The 21,221-nt window shown below is 47.0% G+C and overlaps 1 protein-coding gene and 1 long non-coding RNA gene across 16 annotated transcripts in view; one reads left to right on the top strand and one right to left on the bottom strand.

Moving 5' to 3' along the window:
• ARHGEF5 (Rho guanine nucleotide exchange factor 5) overlaps positions 1 to 2,366 on the bottom strand; it is a gene marked incomplete at its 5' end in the record, with an annotated part of 38,455 nt that extends 36,089 nt beyond the window's left edge. The window contains one exon of the mRNA XM_049822277.1: positions 2,277 to 2,366. Coding sequence (XP_049678234.1) covers positions 2,277 to 2,366 — 90 coding nt within the window. The remainder of the gene's footprint in view (positions 1 to 2,276) is intronic.
• Positions 2,367 to 2,877: 511 nt separating this feature from the next.
• LOC126047633 (uncharacterized) overlaps positions 2,878 to 21,221 on the top strand; it is a 25,904-nt gene continuing 7,560 nt past the window's right edge. For 6 of the 15 annotated variants that reach the window (XR_007508649.1, XR_007508648.1, XR_007508646.1 and 3 more), the window contains exons 1-4: positions 2,878 to 8,797; positions 10,430 to 10,496; positions 14,839 to 14,944; positions 19,209 to 19,340. This is a non-coding gene — a long non-coding RNA (uncharacterized LOC126047633). Of the gene's footprint in view, positions 8,798 to 10,429; positions 10,497 to 12,567; positions 12,672 to 12,791; positions 12,855 to 14,838; positions 14,945 to 19,208; positions 19,341 to 21,221 lie in introns of all 15 variants that reach the window. The other 9 variants (XR_007508640.1, XR_007508639.1, XR_007508637.1 and 6 more) reach the window with 9 other exon arrangements.

Below are 21,221 nucleotides of genomic sequence, written 5' to 3'. Positions count from 1 at the left end.
AGTTGTCAGGCATGACTACTGAAATAAGCTAGCTATGTATAATTTAGCTAAGCAGTAACTATGTAGCCAACATCAGACTGGAAAGAAACCAGATGACAGAAAGCATAATAATTCTTAGAATCAAATATTAATGGAGAAAAAAAATTGATTCCAATTATGAATTTGAAATCCCTTGCAGGTTGTTTCTTAAATTTTGCCTGGAATAACCATGGAGAGTGAACATAATCTGCATGAATACAAACTAATTAAATAAACCAGCCCACTTTAAACCAGACTCCAAAGTACAGTACATTAAAAAAAAACAAATCCAAACTATAGCAAAATTTGGCTCTTTAACTCTATAAAGCACTTGAAACAAGTGAACTGTAAGAAAGGAGAAGACACAATAGAACAGGAGCAAGAACATCTATCTAAAGTTAAGAGGATGAGATAGAAGTCCCAGGGAACAGACTCTTACTGGCAAAACCTATCAGGATGCACAAGAGGTTCCCGGAGGAAGCATTCAAGTCCCGCTGTTTCAGACAGCGGGAACAGGGGGCTTCAGCAGGAGCACCAAGCTCAAGCCTAGTCGCCTGTTGTCACTAGCAATTACACCGTGTAACTCCCCTCACAGATTTATCAAGATCACTAGGCTACTATACAGACAGTACAGTACAAGTGCTGCCCTCAGTCATGAGTTGGCAAAATGAGATTCTACACAGAAGCCAGCTGAGCTTTTCCAAATATTAACAGTAATTGAGAATTAAGAATTCAGATTTGGTACAACTTTGAGCCTGATTTATGGATGCCTCCTCCTCACCCAATTCGGTCGCAGTGCTGAAATCTGGGTCACCCATACATTATTCCTCCAAAGCAAGCCACCTCCCTCCCGTGCAACCCTTTCAAAGGACTCTGCCCTTATCCGAGCCATCTCCACCAAGCCATTTTAGGTTACGAGAAACTCCAAAGCCCCAGAGAATCAGGTCACAAAACTCCAACACCACGTTACAGATGCGGCTTGGTCAGAGAGGAACGGGCACGCAGCTCAAGGAGAGGCATCCACATCCAACAGCTCCTTAGCAAAGTCCGCAACAAGTCAACACAGATGAGTTGAACTCAGACCTCCTTCCCTGCCCCTGTACTCCCTACCAGGTTTGATCCAAGTCTTATCCAACCTCCGGGAATAAACGAAGCATAGAGTGCAAGGATAACATGGGTGCTGGGGTGGGGTGGGGGGAACAGGAGAGAATGTGTCAGGGCAGAGCCGTGGGAGCTCGAAAGCCCCTCCGGCAGGTTGTTTGGGGCGCAGAGGTTGCCACCAGAGCTGCTGCAGTGGCTGGGGCTCCGAAGCGGCTGCGGGAAGGAGACGGGAAGCGAGCAGCACGCAGGTATCTCGCCTTTCGTTCCTCTGCCTTTCCTCCGTGACAGGCCATAAAAGTCACAAGGCGCCAGCCAGCAAGAGTGCCAGCAGGAAAACAACAAGGTGTCCAGAGTTCATCCGAGCGCAGTTCTGAGACTCGCGAACCCTGGCCCGGCGGGAGCCGAAAAAAAACACCCCAGCGCACACCGTGGGATCCGGCTCCTGCGTGGGAGGCACCGCTGCTGCGGGAAGAGGCTCCTGGGCTGCTGCTGCCAGCTGAGCCTGCGACCGGGCCTCTGCTCCGGGCCCTACCTGCAGAAGGAGGAGGAGGGAGGAAGGGGGGGAACGGGCGCTGCCGGCGGGGCGCCGAGCCTCGCCGTCCCGCACAGGCCGCCGCCAAGGCTGCGGCCCCCGGCCCCCGCCCCCCGGGGCCTGCGGAGAGGCGTCCCCTTCGCCGCCCCCGCTCCGGGAGGCGGCGGTCCGCCGGGGCTCACGCCGCCGCCGCCGTTCCCCCCTCACCCCCCCCCCCCCCAGCCCCCGGCGGGAGCGGTTCCCCGGGGCGGCGGGTCCCGACGGCGGCCCTCCCCGCTCACCCACACCTGTGCGCCGCGGGCCCGGCCCCGCGGTAGGAGCGCAGCAGGCCCGCCGTCCCGCCTCGGGAGGGGCGAACGCTCCCTTCCCCGGAGATCCCTCCTCCCCGTTCCCCCCTTCGGGTCCTAAAATGGTGGAGCCCTCCCCTCTCCTTCTTCCCGCCTCGCTCCCCGAGCCTGCCCGCCGCCCAGGCTCCCCTCCCCGGTGAGGGGACAGCAGCCGCCCCTCCGGGCCCGGCCCGGGCTCCGCGAGGATCCGGCGCCAGGCCCGCGCCTCACCCCGCCTTCTGCCCGGGAACACGGCAACGCCGCTCCCGCCGGGCCGGGCCGGGCCGGGCCGCCCTTACCTGCGCCGGCCTCTCATCGCCGGGCCGGGTCCGGGTCCAGCTCCGCTCCTCCCCGGCAGCGCCGCTACCTCCGCGGCCCCCCGCCGCCGCTCGTCAGCCGGCCGCCGTCTCCCCGCCGCCCGCGGGGCCGCAGGTATGTCATGAGTGCCGAGGCTCCCAGGTGAGCCGGGCACACCTACAGGAAGGCAGGCGGGCCGCCCTGATTGGCGTGCGGGGCTCAGCCCGGCCGGCAGCGGGCCGCGCTCCGACGGCGCCGGGGCAGGGCGCAGCCGCCGCTGAAGGGGCCGCCGGGGGACGCGGCGGAGCCGGCCACCGACCCGGCTGCTGGGCACCGACCCGGCTGCTGGGCACGGCCCCGGCTCCTGGACGCGGCCGGCCGCAGCCCCCCGCCCCGATCCGTCCGAGCGTGAGGTATTTTGCTCTGCTTTTTTTTTTTTAATCGCAACGGGGGTAATCGCTGCGTCTCCCCCGGGTTTGGCGGCGGGGGAAAGGCGCTTTGCGCTCGGTTGCTTTGCCTCCAGGGCGCAAAAGCAGAGCGGGTACACCCGGCCCGCCGATCCGGGACTGGCTCAAGAAACAGAAGAACTTTTTATTACCTTTTTATGGGTTTGTTTGGGTTTTTTTTAATTTTTGTCTTCGATACCCGAGTCTCTTGTTTTCCCGCTCCTTCAGGGAACTCCTTAACTGTTGCCTGCGTGAACCCTCCTGCTTTGTATTTCCTCCCAACAGGCAGCCGAGGTTTTAAGGAAAAGCGCCGGGTGTCGGGAGAATCGTCCTCGCTACACGTGGTGGGGCTTTGCCTCTGCAGCAGCAGACCTCAGGGGTCCCAAGATTACGTCGGAGATCGTCAAATAAGTGTAAATGAATTAAACACCTGGATTCACAAGAATTCGAGCGGGATGCGGGTAGGAAAAGCTCTGTAGGTTGTGTTAAAAATCTGAATCCACAGCTACCATTCTCAAGCATCCTGTCTCTCCTAGGTACACAGCTAAACATCCTGAGGAGCCCTGCCTGCATCAAAGCTTTCTCTGGTTGCTGTGGTCTGTTGTGGACTGAAAGGGGACAGCATATCCCTTCCCAGTAAAGGAAATTCTGTCCCTGTGCGCCAGCCTGACTGTAGCGATAGGGGCAGAGAGCCTGTAGGGAAACTTCCCCCACGTAGGAGAGTGGAACAGAGCTTGGCAGAGAAAAGACTTAAATAAAGGGAAAGAAGGGGAAGGCGTCTAGATACCAGACAACATGTGCTTGGGAGTAGCAGGGCAAAGGGAAACCCTGACACAGCTGATTAGTGTGACCATAAAAGAAGGGGCAAATTCAGAAATTTTGGGGGTTTCATTCAACGGCAAAATAAACAAGTGTAGGTTGCTTGATTCTCCACTGCCCCAGGTTTATTATTGGCGGCATAGATGCCTGGATTTGCTTAAAGGAGTACAGGATTTATGTGAGAATGCACTTTACCGCAGTATAGATCTTTGCTCACAAAGAATGCAAGGTGAGCAAAGAATTATGCTACACAGGTGACTAAGGCATTACCTATATTATATCTGTCTCCTCCAATTGATACCCAGTGCCAGCTCTTTGCTGAGTCTTTTTTTTCCTAATAATTTCATGAGGCTTGCAGGTGTGTATCCTCCAGGATGTGCTCTGAAGAGTTCAGCAAAAGAGAAGAGGGAGCTTGACCCCACCACTGGAGAAGCCCTGTAGCCCACATCCAGGCAATCCTCAGCCCTCCCTTCCCTGCATGACCTGTGTGGGGTCTCCCAGGCAGGAAGACTCACTCCAGAAGCAGCACACTGAAAGCTCTACCCAGCCAGTGACAAAATCATACTTGTGCTTGCTGCTGCTTTCTGATTCAATTAATGCTTTTATGCGTTCATGTGGATGAATTATTTCATCATAGTGGATCAGCTTCTGCAGTTGAGATTCCTATTCCACATCACTGCATTTACAGTCAACGGAGAGGAAGGGGATGCTTCAAATTCCTACAAGCGAAGAGACTGGGGAAATGAACTCTGGATCATGTCTCTCTCGGGTTGGTGCTCAGACCTCTGGGACATTACATAAATAGGCGATGCCTCTTCCTACTGCATTTTATAAATTCCTAGCAACTGCCAGCGGGCTGGAGTTGGGCATCCTGACTGGAAAACAGGACCTCTGTCATCCAGAAAAGGACAGCACATTGTCTAAGAAGGGCTTAGCCTTTCCTTGGCACCTCCAGCAGCTGCAAAGGCAGCTTTCTGTTTGCTTTTATGAATCACATCCTGAGGTACCTCGCTTTCCCTGCCCGTTGCACAGAGAGTTTCAGTGCCTAACTATTCTTCCTGCATTTCATATGGTGAAGAAATGCCTAAAAGTTATAATGTGGAGCTCTTGGTATTGCAATATCTATATCCTTCTGTGGGCCAAGCTCTCCTTCCCTAACTCGGTGGGCGCTGGGCTCCTAATTTCTGTGTGGACCCATGCAAAATTACTGCACTACCATTCAGGTGCTTCTGCCTGTGGCACGGAGGAAAGGTCAACGAAGAATAGGTTTGCTATAGAATCGCTGAGGCTGGCCGACACCTCCAGAGATCTGGCTTAGAGCAGGGTCAGCTGCATCAGGCTGTCCAGGACTGTGTCCCATCAGGTTTTTAATATCTCCACAGATGGAGACTCCACAATCTCTCTGGGCAGCCTGGGCCAGTTGAACTACCCTCATGGTAAAGAAAGGGGTTTCTTATGTTTAGAACATCTGCACATCTGGAGCGCTGCACAGTGTGAGCAAGAGAGGTCCTGTCCCATGCTGGGAATACCCCCCCTTCTCCTTTAGAAAGGTGAGCTACAGTGAGTCAGTGTTTTTTGGCCAGTAGATCCCACAGCACAGGCATCCTCTCCCAGCGAGTCGAGATCCAGCATTAGTGGGAAGCTGTACAGAGAGCAGCACACCCTCCTCGTCAACATCCCATCCAGCTCAAGTCCTGTGTTGTCTCGTCCTCGCCGCTCCATAGCAGACATTATTCTGGGTTTAACTTCTATTATATGCAAAACACACAGCTGTAAATGTAAAAAGCCAGGCAGACAGCAAGGACAGAACCTCGCAGTTTTAGTAACTCTTAGTTAAGCTGCTGACATGTCAGAAGTACTGTGGCGGGGGTCTAAGGGTCTTCTCAAAATTAACTAAAATCATCTCCTTGAGCCCTCGCTCCTTGGAAAACCAAATAACTTCCCTGGGCAAGTTTAGCAGCCATACCTTCCTCCAGGCAGATGCAAACCTGCGTATATGGCAAGAAAAAGCCTCGTAAGAATGGAAACAACACTGAGCTTGGAAACTGAACCAAAGTAAGTTTATACAAGCAGCAAATAAAACACCCATCCCCAGTGAGTCAGGTCCTGGCTGTTTCCTTCATTTCCTCCAAGGCTTGCTGTGAACATCCAGCGATAACGGTCCTTCTGAAATTCAGTCATCTCCCTTCCTGCCCCTTATTTACGGCTTGTTCTCGGCAGTTAGTGGAGCCCTAGAATCCAGCACTGCATTTCCACAGGCCCCTCTCCAGCACACCGAGAGAAGCGCGGACTCTCCCAGACCTCGGCTCAGCTTCAGTACCACAGGTCCTGTGCTCATGTTGGATTTGTAGATGCTAGCACCTTGTTGAGCTATAGCAGGTGCTGGAGAAAAAGGGGAAAAAACGTCAGGTTTGCACAGTTCACTCACATTTTTTGGTTTTGTCCTGAATACAGCCTTATTATTGACAGAGGTTATATATTCTTATAACCATCCCTTTGGATTCAGTCTGGTAGGGCAGAAAGGATGCAGTGGAATATTAAGCTGTTTTGGTGTGCAAACCATCTCTCAGAGGCATGGGTTTGAGTCTCCCCGGTTCAGAGTAAGGTGTACGTTGTGCTCTGATTTCCTCACATGACAACGGCTAGGAAGGAGCAGTATTTCTAGTCTTTGTTTCTTTGTTTACTTATAGTAGTTCTTCATTTGTGGAAATAAGCTTGGGCCTGTCTTAGTCTGAGAATCTGCTTCAGTGGCAGTCGTGGATGCACTTATAATGGTGAACTCCTACTGTTGTCTGGCAGAGCCATCACTTACCCCAGGCATTCAAGAGACTATGGGCTTCATATAGACAAGTACTGATTTCTGGAATCTTTCCTGAAATTTGTGCCATCCTATGTCCAGGAATAGGTGGCCATGACAGAAAGGATTAGGAAAATGCGGAACTAGGAAAGTCCTTCAGGTGATAGGGCTAGAGATGCTTCCCTATGTGAAACTACTTATAAACCCGCATTGCTGACATAATCTGAGTTAATAACAGTAGCTCTGAGACAAAAACCTGTATTGTCAAAGAGCGTGTACATCCCGAGAAGAGCAGTTACAGGCTGCAATGGGCTTCCTCCATTGCATTCTCACGTGCTTTTTCTTCTGGGAATCCCAGCTAGCCTGCAGCCAACAAGTGACCTAGACACAACACCATGTTTGCTCTTACAGAATAAAACCAGGAGCAAAATAATCCACTTAAATTGTATGACTTTATAATCCTTACTCAACCTCATCCATTTTTTTTTTCCTACAAAAAGCACTAAGGACTCTCTGTCCAAATGGATACCTGCATATGTGCCATGGAGTGCTAGTTTTATGTCATGATGAACTATGTATCAGTTACTATGAAGGTCCATGTTGGCAGGATGGGTTAAGAATTAATGGCTCATTTAGTGTGTTGTACAAATTTCTTCCAAAATAATAGCAGTGGTCTTGCCTGATGTGCAAATGGGGCCATTGTCCTAAGTGGGTTGCTTGCTAAACCCTGCTTCCTTACAGATGCTGCCAGGAAAATTTAGACAAATGGACAAAATTTCAGACTGACAGTCCAAGACAAAGGCTGCTGTTAGAGGCACGAGGGTAAAGGTTTGTCTGGAGAGTCCAACCCAAAACTTCACATCTGTTTCCTTATATACTGTTTTAAAAGACAGAAGGGAATAGATTAAAGCTTAGTCCAATTCAATTAAAAATCCTTTTGTTCAAGGTTAATAAAATACTGACTTCTTGCACAAGCAAGAAGCTCCTTTACATAAATATTGGGGGGAAAAAAGGAGCTATAACTAAATGGGGTATATTCTCTGAAGCAGGTACTCAACCTTTAACAGTACATACTGTGGACAAAGTGACCTGTTTCCTGCTCACCAATAGTATTTGGCAACTCGGTGACTGAATTTTCAGTGAAATAGTAAGCTTTTACATTTTTTAAGAAGATTTTCCTCAGCCAAAATTGCAAAAATTACATTTGATACACCTAACGCCTATGACATCACACTCCTTCCTGTTGAATATATGGCTTTTCAAGCCCTATTCCCACCTGATTAATATACGCAGATCTATATAGAAGTGTCCCTGCAGCTAAATAACATGAGCTTGACATACACTTTTTTCCCAATATGTAAAGCTTGAACTAGTGCAGGGAAAAGATGGTTTATGACCAAGAAAGAGCAATGAGGGCATTCCTTGGTACTTTACACTGAATGTTGGTACAGGTGTCTTTCACTGAGTAAGTCTATTGCAGTAATTTCTGGGCCATTGTCTGCACACATCAGAGGTCCATGGGCTACCTGAAGAGGCTACCTGAAGAGGATCCACAAAAGGTAACTGGAAATAAAAGGCATTATTTGTAAACAAGGATCGTAGAACCAAAACCAGGTTAAAAAATGGTGCTACATATTATTAAGATGCCTCCAAAAGGACAAAAGCACATCACGGAGAAAAAACATTTGTACTAGGGAATGAGCAGTCAGACAAAGAGAGGAAAGCTTTTAATGGGCTTTGCCTCTACTCCATCATCCACAGTGTTAATTCCTGGCAATCCAGAATACGCAACATGGGTCTTACTATCCAGAAATACCACAAACAAATTTTGAAAAATCTTAATGAAAGCTAGTTATGCAAACATTTCCAAACAGCTGTTCTTTTACACCAATTGACAGAGGCAATTTCTAGCTCAGTTACAATTTTAAGGAAATCTTTGGGCTTACACTGTCTCCCCACTGAGATGCTACGTGCAAGGGATACTCCGGTTATTGCTTATTCCTGGCAGGTGCCTCTCACAGACTGAAATCCTCCGCTGCAGCTCCCAGGGAAGCTTTAGGAGACCAACAGTGCAGCCCTCCGTCTCCTGCAGCGCTCTGGATTTCTGTGTTTATGAATCTGAAAGCTGCAGGACGAATGCAAAACGCTTTTTTCCCCCCCCAAATCCTTTGGTGATCTCACAGATCTGTGAGAACAGCTGAGAACATTGTGGGCTGCAGCACAGGGGAGCAGCGGCTTCTTGAAGATATTGCGAAGTCTGGTCCAGGCAGGGAGGCTGCCGTGATGCCTCTGCAGCTGTCTGACTGGGATCCAGATCTTAAAAGCCCCATCTCGGCTGTCGCCTTCCCTGAACAGCAGACTGATTTGCTAACAGCTTTGCTCTTACGTGCTCGTTTTCTTCTGGGACTCCATCAAGAGCTTAGGCTATGTGGCTGCAATTCGTAGCCTCGAGACTTTAAAGGTATTGTTCCCTCTCTTTACTGCTGCAGGACTCTTGATCCTACAGATGTTTAAGAGTCAAATTCTCCCTGCAGACTGGCAGAGGGGGATGGCCTGTGAACTTGGCCTCTTGGGATGGAGAAAGTCAGTGGAGATCAGCATCAGCAAACGGGCAAAGGGGAATTTGCCAGTGTCATGTCCAACTGTCCTTCCTGTGCGGTGGCAGCGGAGGGGCAGGGAGGGCAGCTGCGCAGAAGAGAAATGCTTCAATTAGACCCAGCTAAATCCTCATGCAAACGTGAATCAGAGTCCTAATGCTGTGTCTTGGTGCAGTAAGTTGTTTCCCAGCCCACTCCCTACACGCGTCTCTCACACATGCAGGCAAGTGCTGGATTCGGGTCTCTAACAGCCTTGCCCTTTACCTGGACCTCACACACTGATGTTTCCTCTCCTTCCTTGGGAGTGAAAAAAGGCCTAAACAGAGCGGATGGGTGACAATGGCTATTTTCTCCCTTTCTCTTCCCCCAACGTCCTTTGAGAAGCCCAGGAGAAGGCTACTGGGACTCTTAGAATACCTCCACTCCATTTGCCAAGGCAAGAACTTAAGCAGAGTCTTTCTCTGTACTTTTCTCACGTATATGGGCGTTCATGGCAATAACTTGTTAGGTGTACGTGTATGCCACACAAAGCCCTCTGTAGAAAGGATGCTGACAGCAAATAAATCAATTAGCTACCAGAACAACTAGGAAACTTCATTCCTCCTTTCTGCCTTCCTGCTCTCTTCAGATTCAGGCCAGTTGTCCTGTGGTAATTTCTGCAGGCTTCCTGCTCAACTATGAGCTCGAGAAATAAATTACTGTAAGGGAGAGGTGGAATACGGACAAAGTCATGCCACTGCAGGCAATCTTATAGTAGTCCAGAGCTGCTCAAACAGTGAATTATAGTTAGAACCTCAGCAAAATTGAGCATGGAGGGCGAAAATGAAAGCAGAAGCAGAAGGGGCTTGCCAAACAGTCCCCTGGTTCAACCCAAAAGGGAGGATCTTGCTGTGTAGGAGCTGCATACAGAAAGCACTGCACACGCACGCGTGCAGGTCTTTACCCACGCAGGCAGCTGCAGCACCTTAGCGTGAGGAGCACGGGCGGGAGGATGACGTTCAGAAACCTTCTTCCCCTGTGCCCGGAACAGCAGAGCTGCCTCTGCCCCAACCCCGTCCTGCCCAGCCCTGCTCACTCGGAAACCACTGTGCTAGGAAGCTACTTCTTCCTAGCTGAGATCCTCAGACGGTAATGTCCATCTAAGTGTTGTTGCTTGTGGTATAGGTCAGTAGCAGTGACTCAGACCAGCCCTTTACTTTCCTTCCTCTTGTTGGCTAGGCACAAAATCCAGCCCACAAACAAATTAATCTGTCCCGTGCACCAATAAAGATGATTCCCTGTTAGTTAACAAATTGCACACAAAAGTCTCTGGCTTGTATTAAGAGACTCTTGAATGGCTGTGAAATCAAGCACTTGAAAAGTTCAGAAATTCCGAATTGTCCTTGCTACCTGGATGTAGGGTTTGGGGCTTTTGTTTTGGCTTTTTCGGTGGATATAATTACGGATAACAGTGTAACTTTTAATGAGCCAATCATAGTAATTTTTCATCATCTTAGTTTTTTGCAGAGGAGGACAAACAAGGCTGAAAGGTGCCTTCCTCCACGCTCGGTACCTTTGCAGGAGGTGAGTCCTTGAGGCGATCGTTGCCAAGCCTCTATACCTAATGACGTAGTGCCCTCTGTTGGGAAGCTCTTCTGACGCTGCATCCAGGTGAGGTAACACCAACACCGATACTGTACTGTTATATGTGCTCCAGTACGTCGGTGAAGTCCGTACAGCGTCACGCCAGCAGGTTTAAAAATCAACTTACCTTTTCCTCCATCAGATATTTTTTGTTTGGCTTGGGCAAGGAGATGCACTAGATTGCTATTAAGGCTTCCTGTGAGAGTGTTCAAGAAAGATCTACCAGTTTATTATAGTTTCAGCTTTTTAAAAAGACCCCTCTGTGATTTCGGCCACAGAAGGAAACAAGAGCCCCCCGTTCAGCTCAAGGCACACAAGTCAAGTGGGCTCACATCAGCAGGGAGGTGTGTGGGGCTGCAGACTGGCTGCTGACTCCGGGTCTGTGGGTGGTGGAGATCAGCTTTAGCCCAAAGAACATCCCTAGTCTTTGCCTGGACAGAGAGGGGTTGTTGGGCACGGGAAGCAAACCCTACTGCCTGGGATGCCCTCTCCTGTAGAGCGACAGTTTTTACTCCCATTCCTGACAGCAACAGGAGAAGCCCCTCTCCTCTGGGCTTTGCCTGATCGATTTTCCTCCCCTACCCTGCAGAAGCAGGGCCAAGGTTGGCCCTTTTTCTCCAATCCTAACCACACATCAACGAACCCTCATCCTACTCCAAAAATTGCAATGAGATTAAGGCTGTGGTTCTCCGAAACACCTGCACTGTGTTGGCCTGGGATAGCGTAACTCGGCAGGGTCTACCTGGAGAGCACAGCCCTGGTCACGGACATCTTCTGCAGGACCAAACCCTTGCTGTAACCCAACTCTCACCTAGTTTCTGATCCTTAATATCAGTGACCTTGTTAGGCCTTGACAATGCATGTTCTCTTCTGGCTCATGGTAACACAAGACCAAAACCCAGCTAGGCCACCCATGGTCACTTTCCTGAAGGCCCTAAACTTAACATGAATCCTATAATGGCCCACAAATTTAATAATAGAAAAGTGAGCAGATGTTGCTGAAATCGCCTCCGCACTGTTGGCCCATTTTATACCAAAAGAGGATTCCCCATGCCCCTCACTCCCCTCAGTCATGGAACATGAAATCTTTCCCATATGACGTGTTGTAAGGAGGGATGTGAGCTTGCAGAGAAATACGACCATCCACACAGGGGTGGGGAAATAGTTTGTCTGGAGCTATGATGCTATTGTTGGAAGGGCAGACTGAAGCAGGATTGTTTCGTATGAGCAAAGGCACATTCTTCATGAAGTAAGCTTTTGTCCTTAACAAACAAAAGGGGCCTTTTTTTGTGATTCACGCTGTATGATATTTTTAGTTTTATTTGCATTTAATTAAGAATGGCACAAGAATAATACTACAAGTAAAACATAAAAGCAGAATCACCCTATAAAAAGAGTGCTTTTTCTACCTTAGGAAAAAACCTTGCTACATTACGTTGGAGGCGTAGATTGTAAACTGGCTGAGCTAGGGACCACATCCTTGTCCTGTGCTCACAGCGCATTTGTCACAGTGAGAAGCTCTTCTGTCTCTTCTGAGCTTTTCACATCTCCTGGGACAGGTGAGCAGCAGTCCCCAAAGCATCTGAGAGAATAAAGAAACAAAGACCAAGAAGTTGTTTAAAGGTCGGTTTGTAACAACTGTAAGTCGGTGGATATGAGATCTAGATGTTTGACTTCTGTCAAGGGACAGAAGGTGAGGGAAACAAACCTGGTAAGGTCTTGCATAGTCTAGGATCTGAAGTAGTTACAGGCTACAGCTAACAGTGACTCAGGAAGTGCAAATAATGATTCATAATAACTCTAGAGTACATTGTACTATGCTTTCTCAGAACAGAACAAGGATAAAGCTACCTTCTTTCTGCTTTGGGCAGGTGCTCCAGATGCCCAAGTTAACTACCAACCCAGCATGTAGACAGCTCTCAACACCCCAAAGATGCCATTTGCTGTCCTGCTGACTGCACTCACCCTGCTCCTTTTTTTACTTCTTCTCTTCCTCTCTCACCACTTCAAGGTTCATTGATGCTGAGTAAGGGATGAATTCTGGCCCCAGCTCTTCCCACAAGGAGCACAGAGATAAGCCTTCTTTCCAGTGTGAACCAGCTGATGTTGAGTCAGGTCAGAATTCCCATCAAAACCCTTTCCACAGTCACAGCATCTAAGGGGTTTCTTTCCCATCTGGGCTCTCTGGTGCTGAATATAAATTCAAAGTGTGTTCATTTTCATATGATCTTTTAGATGATGGGCAGCTGGGGCAACATCATCATCAGCTGGAATAGAGAGGGGGAAAAAAGTCATTAGGTATGATTACTCCCCCAAACACCACATGAAGAACAGCATTTATGAGAGTGAAAGCCATGAACCAGTTCTTCAGGTGAAGGGTTCTGGGGTCAAGAGCTTGCAGCCTGGAATTCCTGGGTTCTCATCTTCCATCTGACACCAGTTCTCTTACAGCCTTCATTATTATAGCTCTCTTTTATATAGTGCCTCTTACTACCAGGTGTGTGCCATAGTTATACAAGTGGAGAAAACAAAGATGAGAAAGATGGTGGTGGGTGAAGAGACTCGCACAAAGTAGCTCATCAGACTAGAAGCAGAGATAAGAACTGAGTCCTTGACCAGTGTGCTTGCCTCTTTCTGGGCTGGTGTGTTCATCATAAAACAATGATAAAACTTACTCCCCAATCTATTTTGCAAAGGTGTGATGCCCGCAGTAGATAATATCTGTAACTGACTTTGAACACTCAGAAGTTCTCTTTCAGTGCTAATGAAATGAGCTACCTCAAATGCCTCTAGGTAGCTTATCCAGTTTGCAGATATGCTATCCCTGAAGTTCAGAGCTACCAGAGTTGACTCTGAGAAGGCCCATCTTGTCCGGAGAGGAATTATGAGTAGGAATGTGTCTAGATTGTTTCAGAGTCAGCTTGGGTCTGGAAGGACATTGTGAAGAGCCCAAGCCAACGTGCCTTGATGGAGCCAGAAGTTTTGGGGAACAACTGCAGAGACACCTGAGTGGCTCCCCACAGAGTTTTATCAGACCCAGCAAGGCTTGTAAGCTGTGGCTCAGCATCGTCACTGCTGACCCTGTGCTGGTCCTGAGGGTGGAGCCTTGCGGTAGAACCTGCACCACACTCCCCAAAATTTCCATCTCCCAGAAGACCTTTTATCCGGTGTACCCAACAGATGTGGGCTACCTGTGTTTTCAGGTAGCACTGTGCCTGAGCTCACAAGCTATGTGGATATCAAAGCACTGGTGAGACAAGTGTCTCACCAAATCACCCAAATCACTACAAGCGAGAGTCACTAAGCTCTACCAAGCCCATTTAGTCATTCTAGTGCCACTGCAGCATATTTGCCAGCAGAAGCAATGGTTTGGCAGTGTCAGGGAAGTTTACGTTTCTCTGCATGGGATGGACTGAGGAACACCTCCCAGTATTGTCCAGGGCCTGCCGGCAAGCTGCCCAGTCAGCACAGAGCCCTAACCAGCTGTGCCATTAGTATTAGCTGGTTGGCGGACCAAGCTTATCGGAGTTAGTGGTAGTGGGACCATTTGGTGGTGACAGACTCAGCACCTCATTAGATGATTAACATTCGACATGCATGCTGCATCTCAAGAGAACTTCCCTAACTCTGTGTCCTTTAGGTAATGGAGTTAAGATGTCCTGATGGACATAATATCCCCTGATGGACTGGGAAGATCCATACCGGCTTGCCTCGGTATACTCTATAAGTTGGGAGCATTCTGCTCTATGGTGGGTCCCAAAAGAACCATATGATCTGGGCTTTCTTCCAACGCCTGAGGTATCCCATGGCCCCATAGCTTCAGATGGTGGAGAGATGACTGTATAATCTTGCTGTGAGATTGGCCTGGCCCGCAAGCATTTCAATAGGAATAAAAGTGCCCCGAAGAAGACAGAAGTGGCCAGCACTTCTCTGCAGGACACAACCCTGCAGGTCCCTACCTGGGAGCAGGAGATAACAGAGGAGAACGGTTGGTAGCAGGAAGAAAGTGCAATGAGGCAACTTGTATGACAGAAATAGTGCTAAAAGATCTAGCCAGCATTTACCTGCTCAAGAACTGCAAGGCAATTTCTTTGAGAGGAAAGATCAAAGTTTGCTATCCAAATGATATTTTGAATTTAAATGCTTGCATTTGTAGTGGTAAAATTAGGATTCGTAAAACTGTAGTAGGTTTTTATCCAAATGCTAAACTTTTTATTTATCACCCATATATTTAATGACCCATATGATGTGTAAGGATTTTTTAAATTTTCTTTTTGAAAAGGTTAGATGGACCTTTACTTTCCAAGGGCTGAGAAACAGCGTGGCAGCCCATCCTTTACTGAGAGAGCACGGCGACGTCTGCAAAACTTCTTACAGCTTCTGCTGAGGTGGGTTTCACAACTCCCTAGATAATTATTCCAGCGCTGCCTTACTCGGGGAAAGTTTTTGCAGTGTCTAGCCTTTTCCTTTTTTTCCTTTCTTCTTTTCTTTCCTGAAAATTAAGCCGATCAGATCTTATCTTTGTCCTTCCAGCGGTGTAACCGCTGCCTCTCTTTGTAACACCCTCTCACGCGCTGCAACCCCGTTATCGTGTCCTGCCCTACCTCCAGCCGTCTCTTCCAGACTCAACAAACCCCGCTTCTCCCCAGAGACCGCTTCCCAACCCTCTTATCACCGCAGAGGTGCTCCCGCACCCGCGTTCCCTGCCCGCACCAGCTCGGGGGGGTTGGCTGGGACGTTTTCCGGGGCCGAGCGAGGGTGCTGCGTGGGCACGGGGGGGGTCCCCGCCGGTCCAGGTGCTGGGAGCGCTGGTGCCAGGCCCCGGGCCCTGCTGAGCGCAGGAACCGGCATGTGCGCTTCGCTCCTCTTACCTCCCAGCCCTGCCGGGAAACCGGCATCCTGGCTTTCTGGGGTTTGTCCTGAATTCCCAGGATTAGGAAAATCACCTGCTCTCTCCTCAGATCATAGGATCACAGAGTGGGTTGGGTGGGAAGGGACACTCAAAGACCATCTAGTTCCAACCCCCCTGCCACGGGCAGGGACACCTTCCACTAGACCAGGTTGCTCCAAGCCCCATCCAGCCTGGCCTTGAACACTGCCGGGGATGGGGCAGCCACAGCTTCTCTGGTCAACCTGTTCCTGTGTCTCACCACCCTCACAGTGAAGAATTTCTTCCTGACATCTAACCTAAATCTACCTTCTTTCAGTTTAAAACTGTTACCCCTCATCCTATCACTGCACTCCCTGTTAAAGAGTCCCTCCCCATCTTTCCAGTAGGCCCCCTTTAACTACTGGAAGGCCACTACAAGGTCTCCCCGGAGCCTTCTCTTCTCCAGGCTGAACAACCCCAACTCTCTCAGCCTGTCTTCATAGGAGAAGTTAATTAATTTCTGATTAATTTCTGGTAATCTGCTTTGGAAATTCTCCTAGGAGGCAGAGGTCCCGACACTCTACCGGGTGCAAATGTATCAGGAACTCCTAGAAAGGCTACCAAAACCCAGAGCTAAGTCCTCTCCATTATTTTAGGAGCACCAGCTTCCCGGCTCAGTTTGGGTTATCTAGCCCAATATTTGGCTCTTGATGGTCCTTGTTTCAGCTACTTCGGTGGACAGTGATGGAAATCCGGGTCATGTGCAGTGTTACAGAACCAAATCCTTACAGTCTAAATCAAGACCTCAAAAAATTTATGGTTAGCTCATTATTACCAATATTCCCATTAATACATTACAAAAGTGTCACATTCTGCTGCTGGTTATATCAGCCTGAAGAAAAGAAGCTTATTAGCACTCCCTCTTTCCAGCAGCCCTCTCCCCCCAAATCATCCTTACGTCCCTCCCCCATTCCCAACAGACTCCGTGTCCCTAAACCAAATATTTTGACCTGCTGCCTGGACAAGATATTACATAAACTGCCAAACAACACAGATAAGGGCCAATCTCTCCCTGCTGATCCTCTCGTGGTAGCGGCAGTAAGAGGTCTCTGCTGTACCCAGCTGCTGATTTCTGGCTTTAGGGTCATCTCTGATTCTTCTATGTGCATGCTAAATTTGAGTGAAATGAGCCAGTTGGTTCCTAAGTGACTAATGGGGGACTTGCCGTGTGATTAAAAAAAAGTCTTATTTCCTCAAGAGACTACAGAAAAAAACCCCACGATCCTGTCAAAAATATATCAAGAAATTGATCCCCAAATCTGAAAATAAAAATTTTAATAAAGAACAAACAGAGCTTTTGAACTGCCTTCTGATTTTGAAATTTCTGTCTTATTCTGAATGTATCTAAATGGAAATAAAATTTAGGATGAGCAGACCAACCCTGAGTTCACAGGGAAGAGGGGATCGGAAAACACTTTTTAATTCTCTTTTCCCACTTCATCCAAAACCTCTCAGTTCTTGAGGGGAGGGGTGGTGGGACAGAAGACCTCTGCCCGCTTGCTGCAGCAGCTCTCGTTGAACGCTTTTCTTGAGAAAGTTGGAAAAGAGCAGGCGAGAAACCAAAGGCGCCAGGCAGAGCTTTCGTTACCCCTTCCATCAAGGGCCGGCTTCTGCGGGGTAATTCCTGCAGAAAGTGGGGGACATTTGAGGCAGGCAGTCGGGGGGAAAACTGGGGCTGGTGTTTGTCTGCCCACATCTCAATAGCTGCGATAGGGGTGTCTCCATCTGAGTTATGGTCTGGGCTCCCATCACAGTCACTGGAGAGAAATAGACACTGTTAGGCGGTGATTCATCTGACCTATTTTAGTTGTCTACCTTAGGAGTAGGTGAATCATGCCCTAGAAATGCTTCTTGAATGTTTGAATAAGGGGCTTTTCCTGTGTTGTTCGATGACTTATTCTCAGTTTGTGATATGCAAGATTTCTTGCTTTTAAGTAGTATTTTTTAATTGGTTTCATTTTTAATACAGTTAATCTTTGGTCAAGATGAGGATGTGCTGATAAGATATCTTTCTCTGAGAGCTGGGGTTTCAAAAAATCAGCAGTTTCACTCCTGTGATTTTGTAGTTTGTCTTCCGGAAGGGATGTGTGGAATAGAAACGATGAAGTATTAAGACCAAATGAGGCAGAAGCCCAGAGGGGAAAAAGATGAGCAAGTCAGAATCTGAAACAACAGAGTCAGGGAACACAGATGATGTGGTTTCTGTAAAAAGCTTGTTTGTTCAGTTAGAGGGGAAGGGAATTTGTGTATGCATAGCTGCAGTTTAATTAACTGTACAAATCACTGTGTATATACAAAAAGGCAGATTATTTTATTGGATGGACTATCCAATACCATATTATATTGGATATTCTAGGATATAGGGATATACTATTATAGATTTTATAGAGGGGGGGGGGGTGGTGGTGTACTGTTGTAGACTCCAAATCTATGTGTGTAAGGTGGCAGAGGAGCTTGACAGAGAAGGGTATGTGTATCAAAAGTGGAAAGTACTGGAAAAAATCTTTTTTTTATTCCATCCAATGATCCAGCTAGGTCTGCGGTTTTTAGTTACATTTCTAACCCTTCAGTATACCTAAGAAACACTTGAAGATGGGACCTAGCTTCAGAAATGGTCCCCTAATGTAAAGATAACTGTCTGTAAAAGTTAAGGATGATTTTTTTTCAGTTGTCTAAATTTTCCCTCTGGACCCATTCTGCACCAGGCCAGCACTGTGCAAGAGGAGAGCCGCAGCTGCTGTATTTTGTAGGGATGCTGTGCTGTTGCTCCTGCCCCTCCAAAGTTGTCAAGATTTTGGTGCTGCTTTCTCTGTCTTCTTGCTTTTTCTCACTCCTTGCTTATTCAATCAGCATAGGATCACGCCAGGAGCGATGTGGGAAGTGTTTTAATTCAGTAGGACAAAGACCTGAGCTCTAATTCAGGTTCCTATGTAAACATGGTTGTCTCCCAGCTGTAGGCCAGGTTTAGAGGTTTTTTATCACAGATATTTTATTCTCTCTCACTGTATTTGCTTTCTCTCACGTTGAGCCCTCGTCAAGAGCTACTGATGAGCTGCAATCATTGTTCTTGTTTATATGTGCTTGTATGAAAGCTGTATTTTAAACTATATGTCGTATAAAATGTGTTTATAAACTTTACTTACGAGAAGGGTTATAGACTGAGGTATAAAAGACATTTCGTTGGGTAGAAGGCAGAACTTCATTTACAATGGATAAATGCATTGTTGTTACTCAAACTAAGCAGCATGCAAGCTATTCATGGAATGGCATTCATCTTTAATAAATATTTTACATAATACATGCAAGTTATTCATGGAATGGCATTCATTTTTAATAAATGTTTTATGTAATGCTGACCACTTGGCCTCCCAGGAATTAAAGATTTGATAACAGCGTGGTCTGTCATCTTCTTTTTCTTGATTCTGATCTTAGTGCTATAAAAGTGGTTGTAATGGGTTTTTTTTCAGTTGCAGACCCCCCAAACATTTCCAGTGTATTGGTCAACTGCTGTATAGTACATGCAAGCCTAGTAATAGATCTTTGCTTTTCTTTGTGACCTTTCACCGATTGTTTTAAATCCCAGCCCCCCCCCACCCCGAGCCCCAAAGTCAAAGGCTTGTAAATTGAAAATGTGTGTTGTGTTTGTGATGACTTCTGTTTTGGGGGGGTATGGGATGCTATTTTAAAACAGAATATAATTAGGGGTGCTTTCCTTGTTGCAGTTACTGATGGCAAATCATCCTGGTCCCTTCACTAGTTCAAACGTTCATTTTGGGAAAAGTGAGTGTCAGAAGGCTGGTTTTGAAGCCGTGGGGCCATTGATCGGCTGCGCTGACACTTAGTCTTTGCTGGAGGTAGGTGTGGGGCATAGCAAGGTTTGGCCAGGAGGAGCAGAAGATGTTTTGCATACTGAGTCATGGTATTAAATGTGCTTTTTACTATTATTTACAGTGAAATTCACTGTAAGAATGAATCAGGTCATTGGTATTTAATCTGAACTAGAGTTGTGAAACATCAAATGACTATGCAGGAGTTAGGTTGCTGTGATGACATGTATCATCCGGGGCTCTGTAGCTCTTCTAGGCAAAACATGTCCTTGTGGTTATGCCTTTTCTTGTATTTCTTCTTGCTTATGTGGAAAACCTGTATGTGTAATAAATTGGAAACTTAAAAGCTTTTAAAATTTCTTAAATGAATTTATTTATAAATAAATGTCTTAATGTAAATATGTGTTTGATTATAATACATATTACTACAAATATGAACGTATACATGTGTAATTAGAAAACAATTCATAATCCACTCCAAATGTCTTATCTCTCTAAGAGGAAGGAGTGTTCTGAATTCAGTTTGGTGGTAGCTGATTTTACAGGAGTACTATGTGTAACATTTTTGGTTTCTACTGCACAGCAGGGGCAGGAACACTTTCTTCTATTTTTAACTTTGTATCTTAATGATATGGATAATCCACAGTGGTTTCTCTTGAATTTTTCTCAGTTGACTGTACCAGATGCAGTCAAGTCATGCAATATATGTATTATGGTGGGATGAGATTTGGCAGCATGAAATGGATCATCAGTATTTAAACTCTGACCTCTAAGTTTGATAAAAATCTTTTTAGATAAGGTGTTACCCGCAAGGATAATAATATGTAACATACATTTCAGAGCTTTTACTCCTTCTGCTATCAACTTTATACTTACAATGTTTCTAAAACATTTGTTTGTAAAGGTTTCTTGCTTACAGAAAAAAGCTACGTGCTGTTTGTTTGCAAAGGAGAATGTCAGATTTACAGCTGAAATGGATGTTTATGTGCAAGGGCATTTTTTTTCCCTGTTTTATTTGTTTATTACTTGGTTTAGGTAGCATTGCTTTATCTAAATCTTGTACATGATTTATTAGTAAATGATAACTACTCAATAATCCTAGTAGAGAAAGTATTGGCAGAGGAATTTAGACTCAGTTCTTCAGCTCAGAATATAGTATTATAAAGAGCTCACATTGGGTCCCTCTTAAATTAAATTACTTCTTATCCTATAGAGCTTCCTAGCCAGTTTTCTTCCCTTTCTATTTAATTTTTGGGGGGTTGTTTTGGCTTTTTTAACCCTTGCTGCTTGTCATCCCTGGATGTAATCCTGAGATCGAAAAAGCCACCAATTGCACCAATTTTTCATTTCCTGGGACAAACCCTAAATATATAAGAGGTGGCTTTACCCATGGTTTCAGAGATTTGACTTTGCTACTGCAGTCATGATAGTAGTAAAGGAAGGAAAACAGACCCAAATGCACCAAGCAAACTAAGATGGTTTACAGTTGGACTCGATGATCTTAAAGGGTTTTTCCAACCTAAATGATTCTATGATTTTATGACTGGTTGGTGGGTTTTTTTGTTTGGGTTTGGGGGTTTTGGGGGGTTTGTTGGTCTTCCCCCCCAGCCCCCTTGGTTTTAAAATATCAAACGCTCCCCACTCCAGTTCTGCTGTTTCCATTACCTGTTGAAATTGGAGTGGTAATCTAAACTTGACAGAATGTTAAATTTCCTCTGCCAGGTGCCAGATGTTCCAGCTTTTGACCTGTGCAATACTGGAAAAGGCCACACGAGGGATATGGCAGCAAGGTGGTTGAGATGCTTCTTCAGAAAGCGTCTGATGGTACTGATGGCTGACACTGGGTCTGAAAAAGTCCAGGCAAAAGTCCATCTGCAACTCTAGCTAACCCATTAGACTTTAGTTTTG

This window comes from Accipiter gentilis, chromosome 18 (assembly GCF_929443795.1).
Source record: "Accipiter gentilis chromosome 18, bAccGen1.1, whole genome shotgun sequence".
Lineage (NCBI taxonomy): Eukaryota > Metazoa > Chordata > Aves > Accipitriformes > Accipitridae > Astur > Astur gentilis.
Note: the sequence above shows the minus strand (reverse complement) of the source record. Positions and strands in the feature narration are given on the sequence as shown.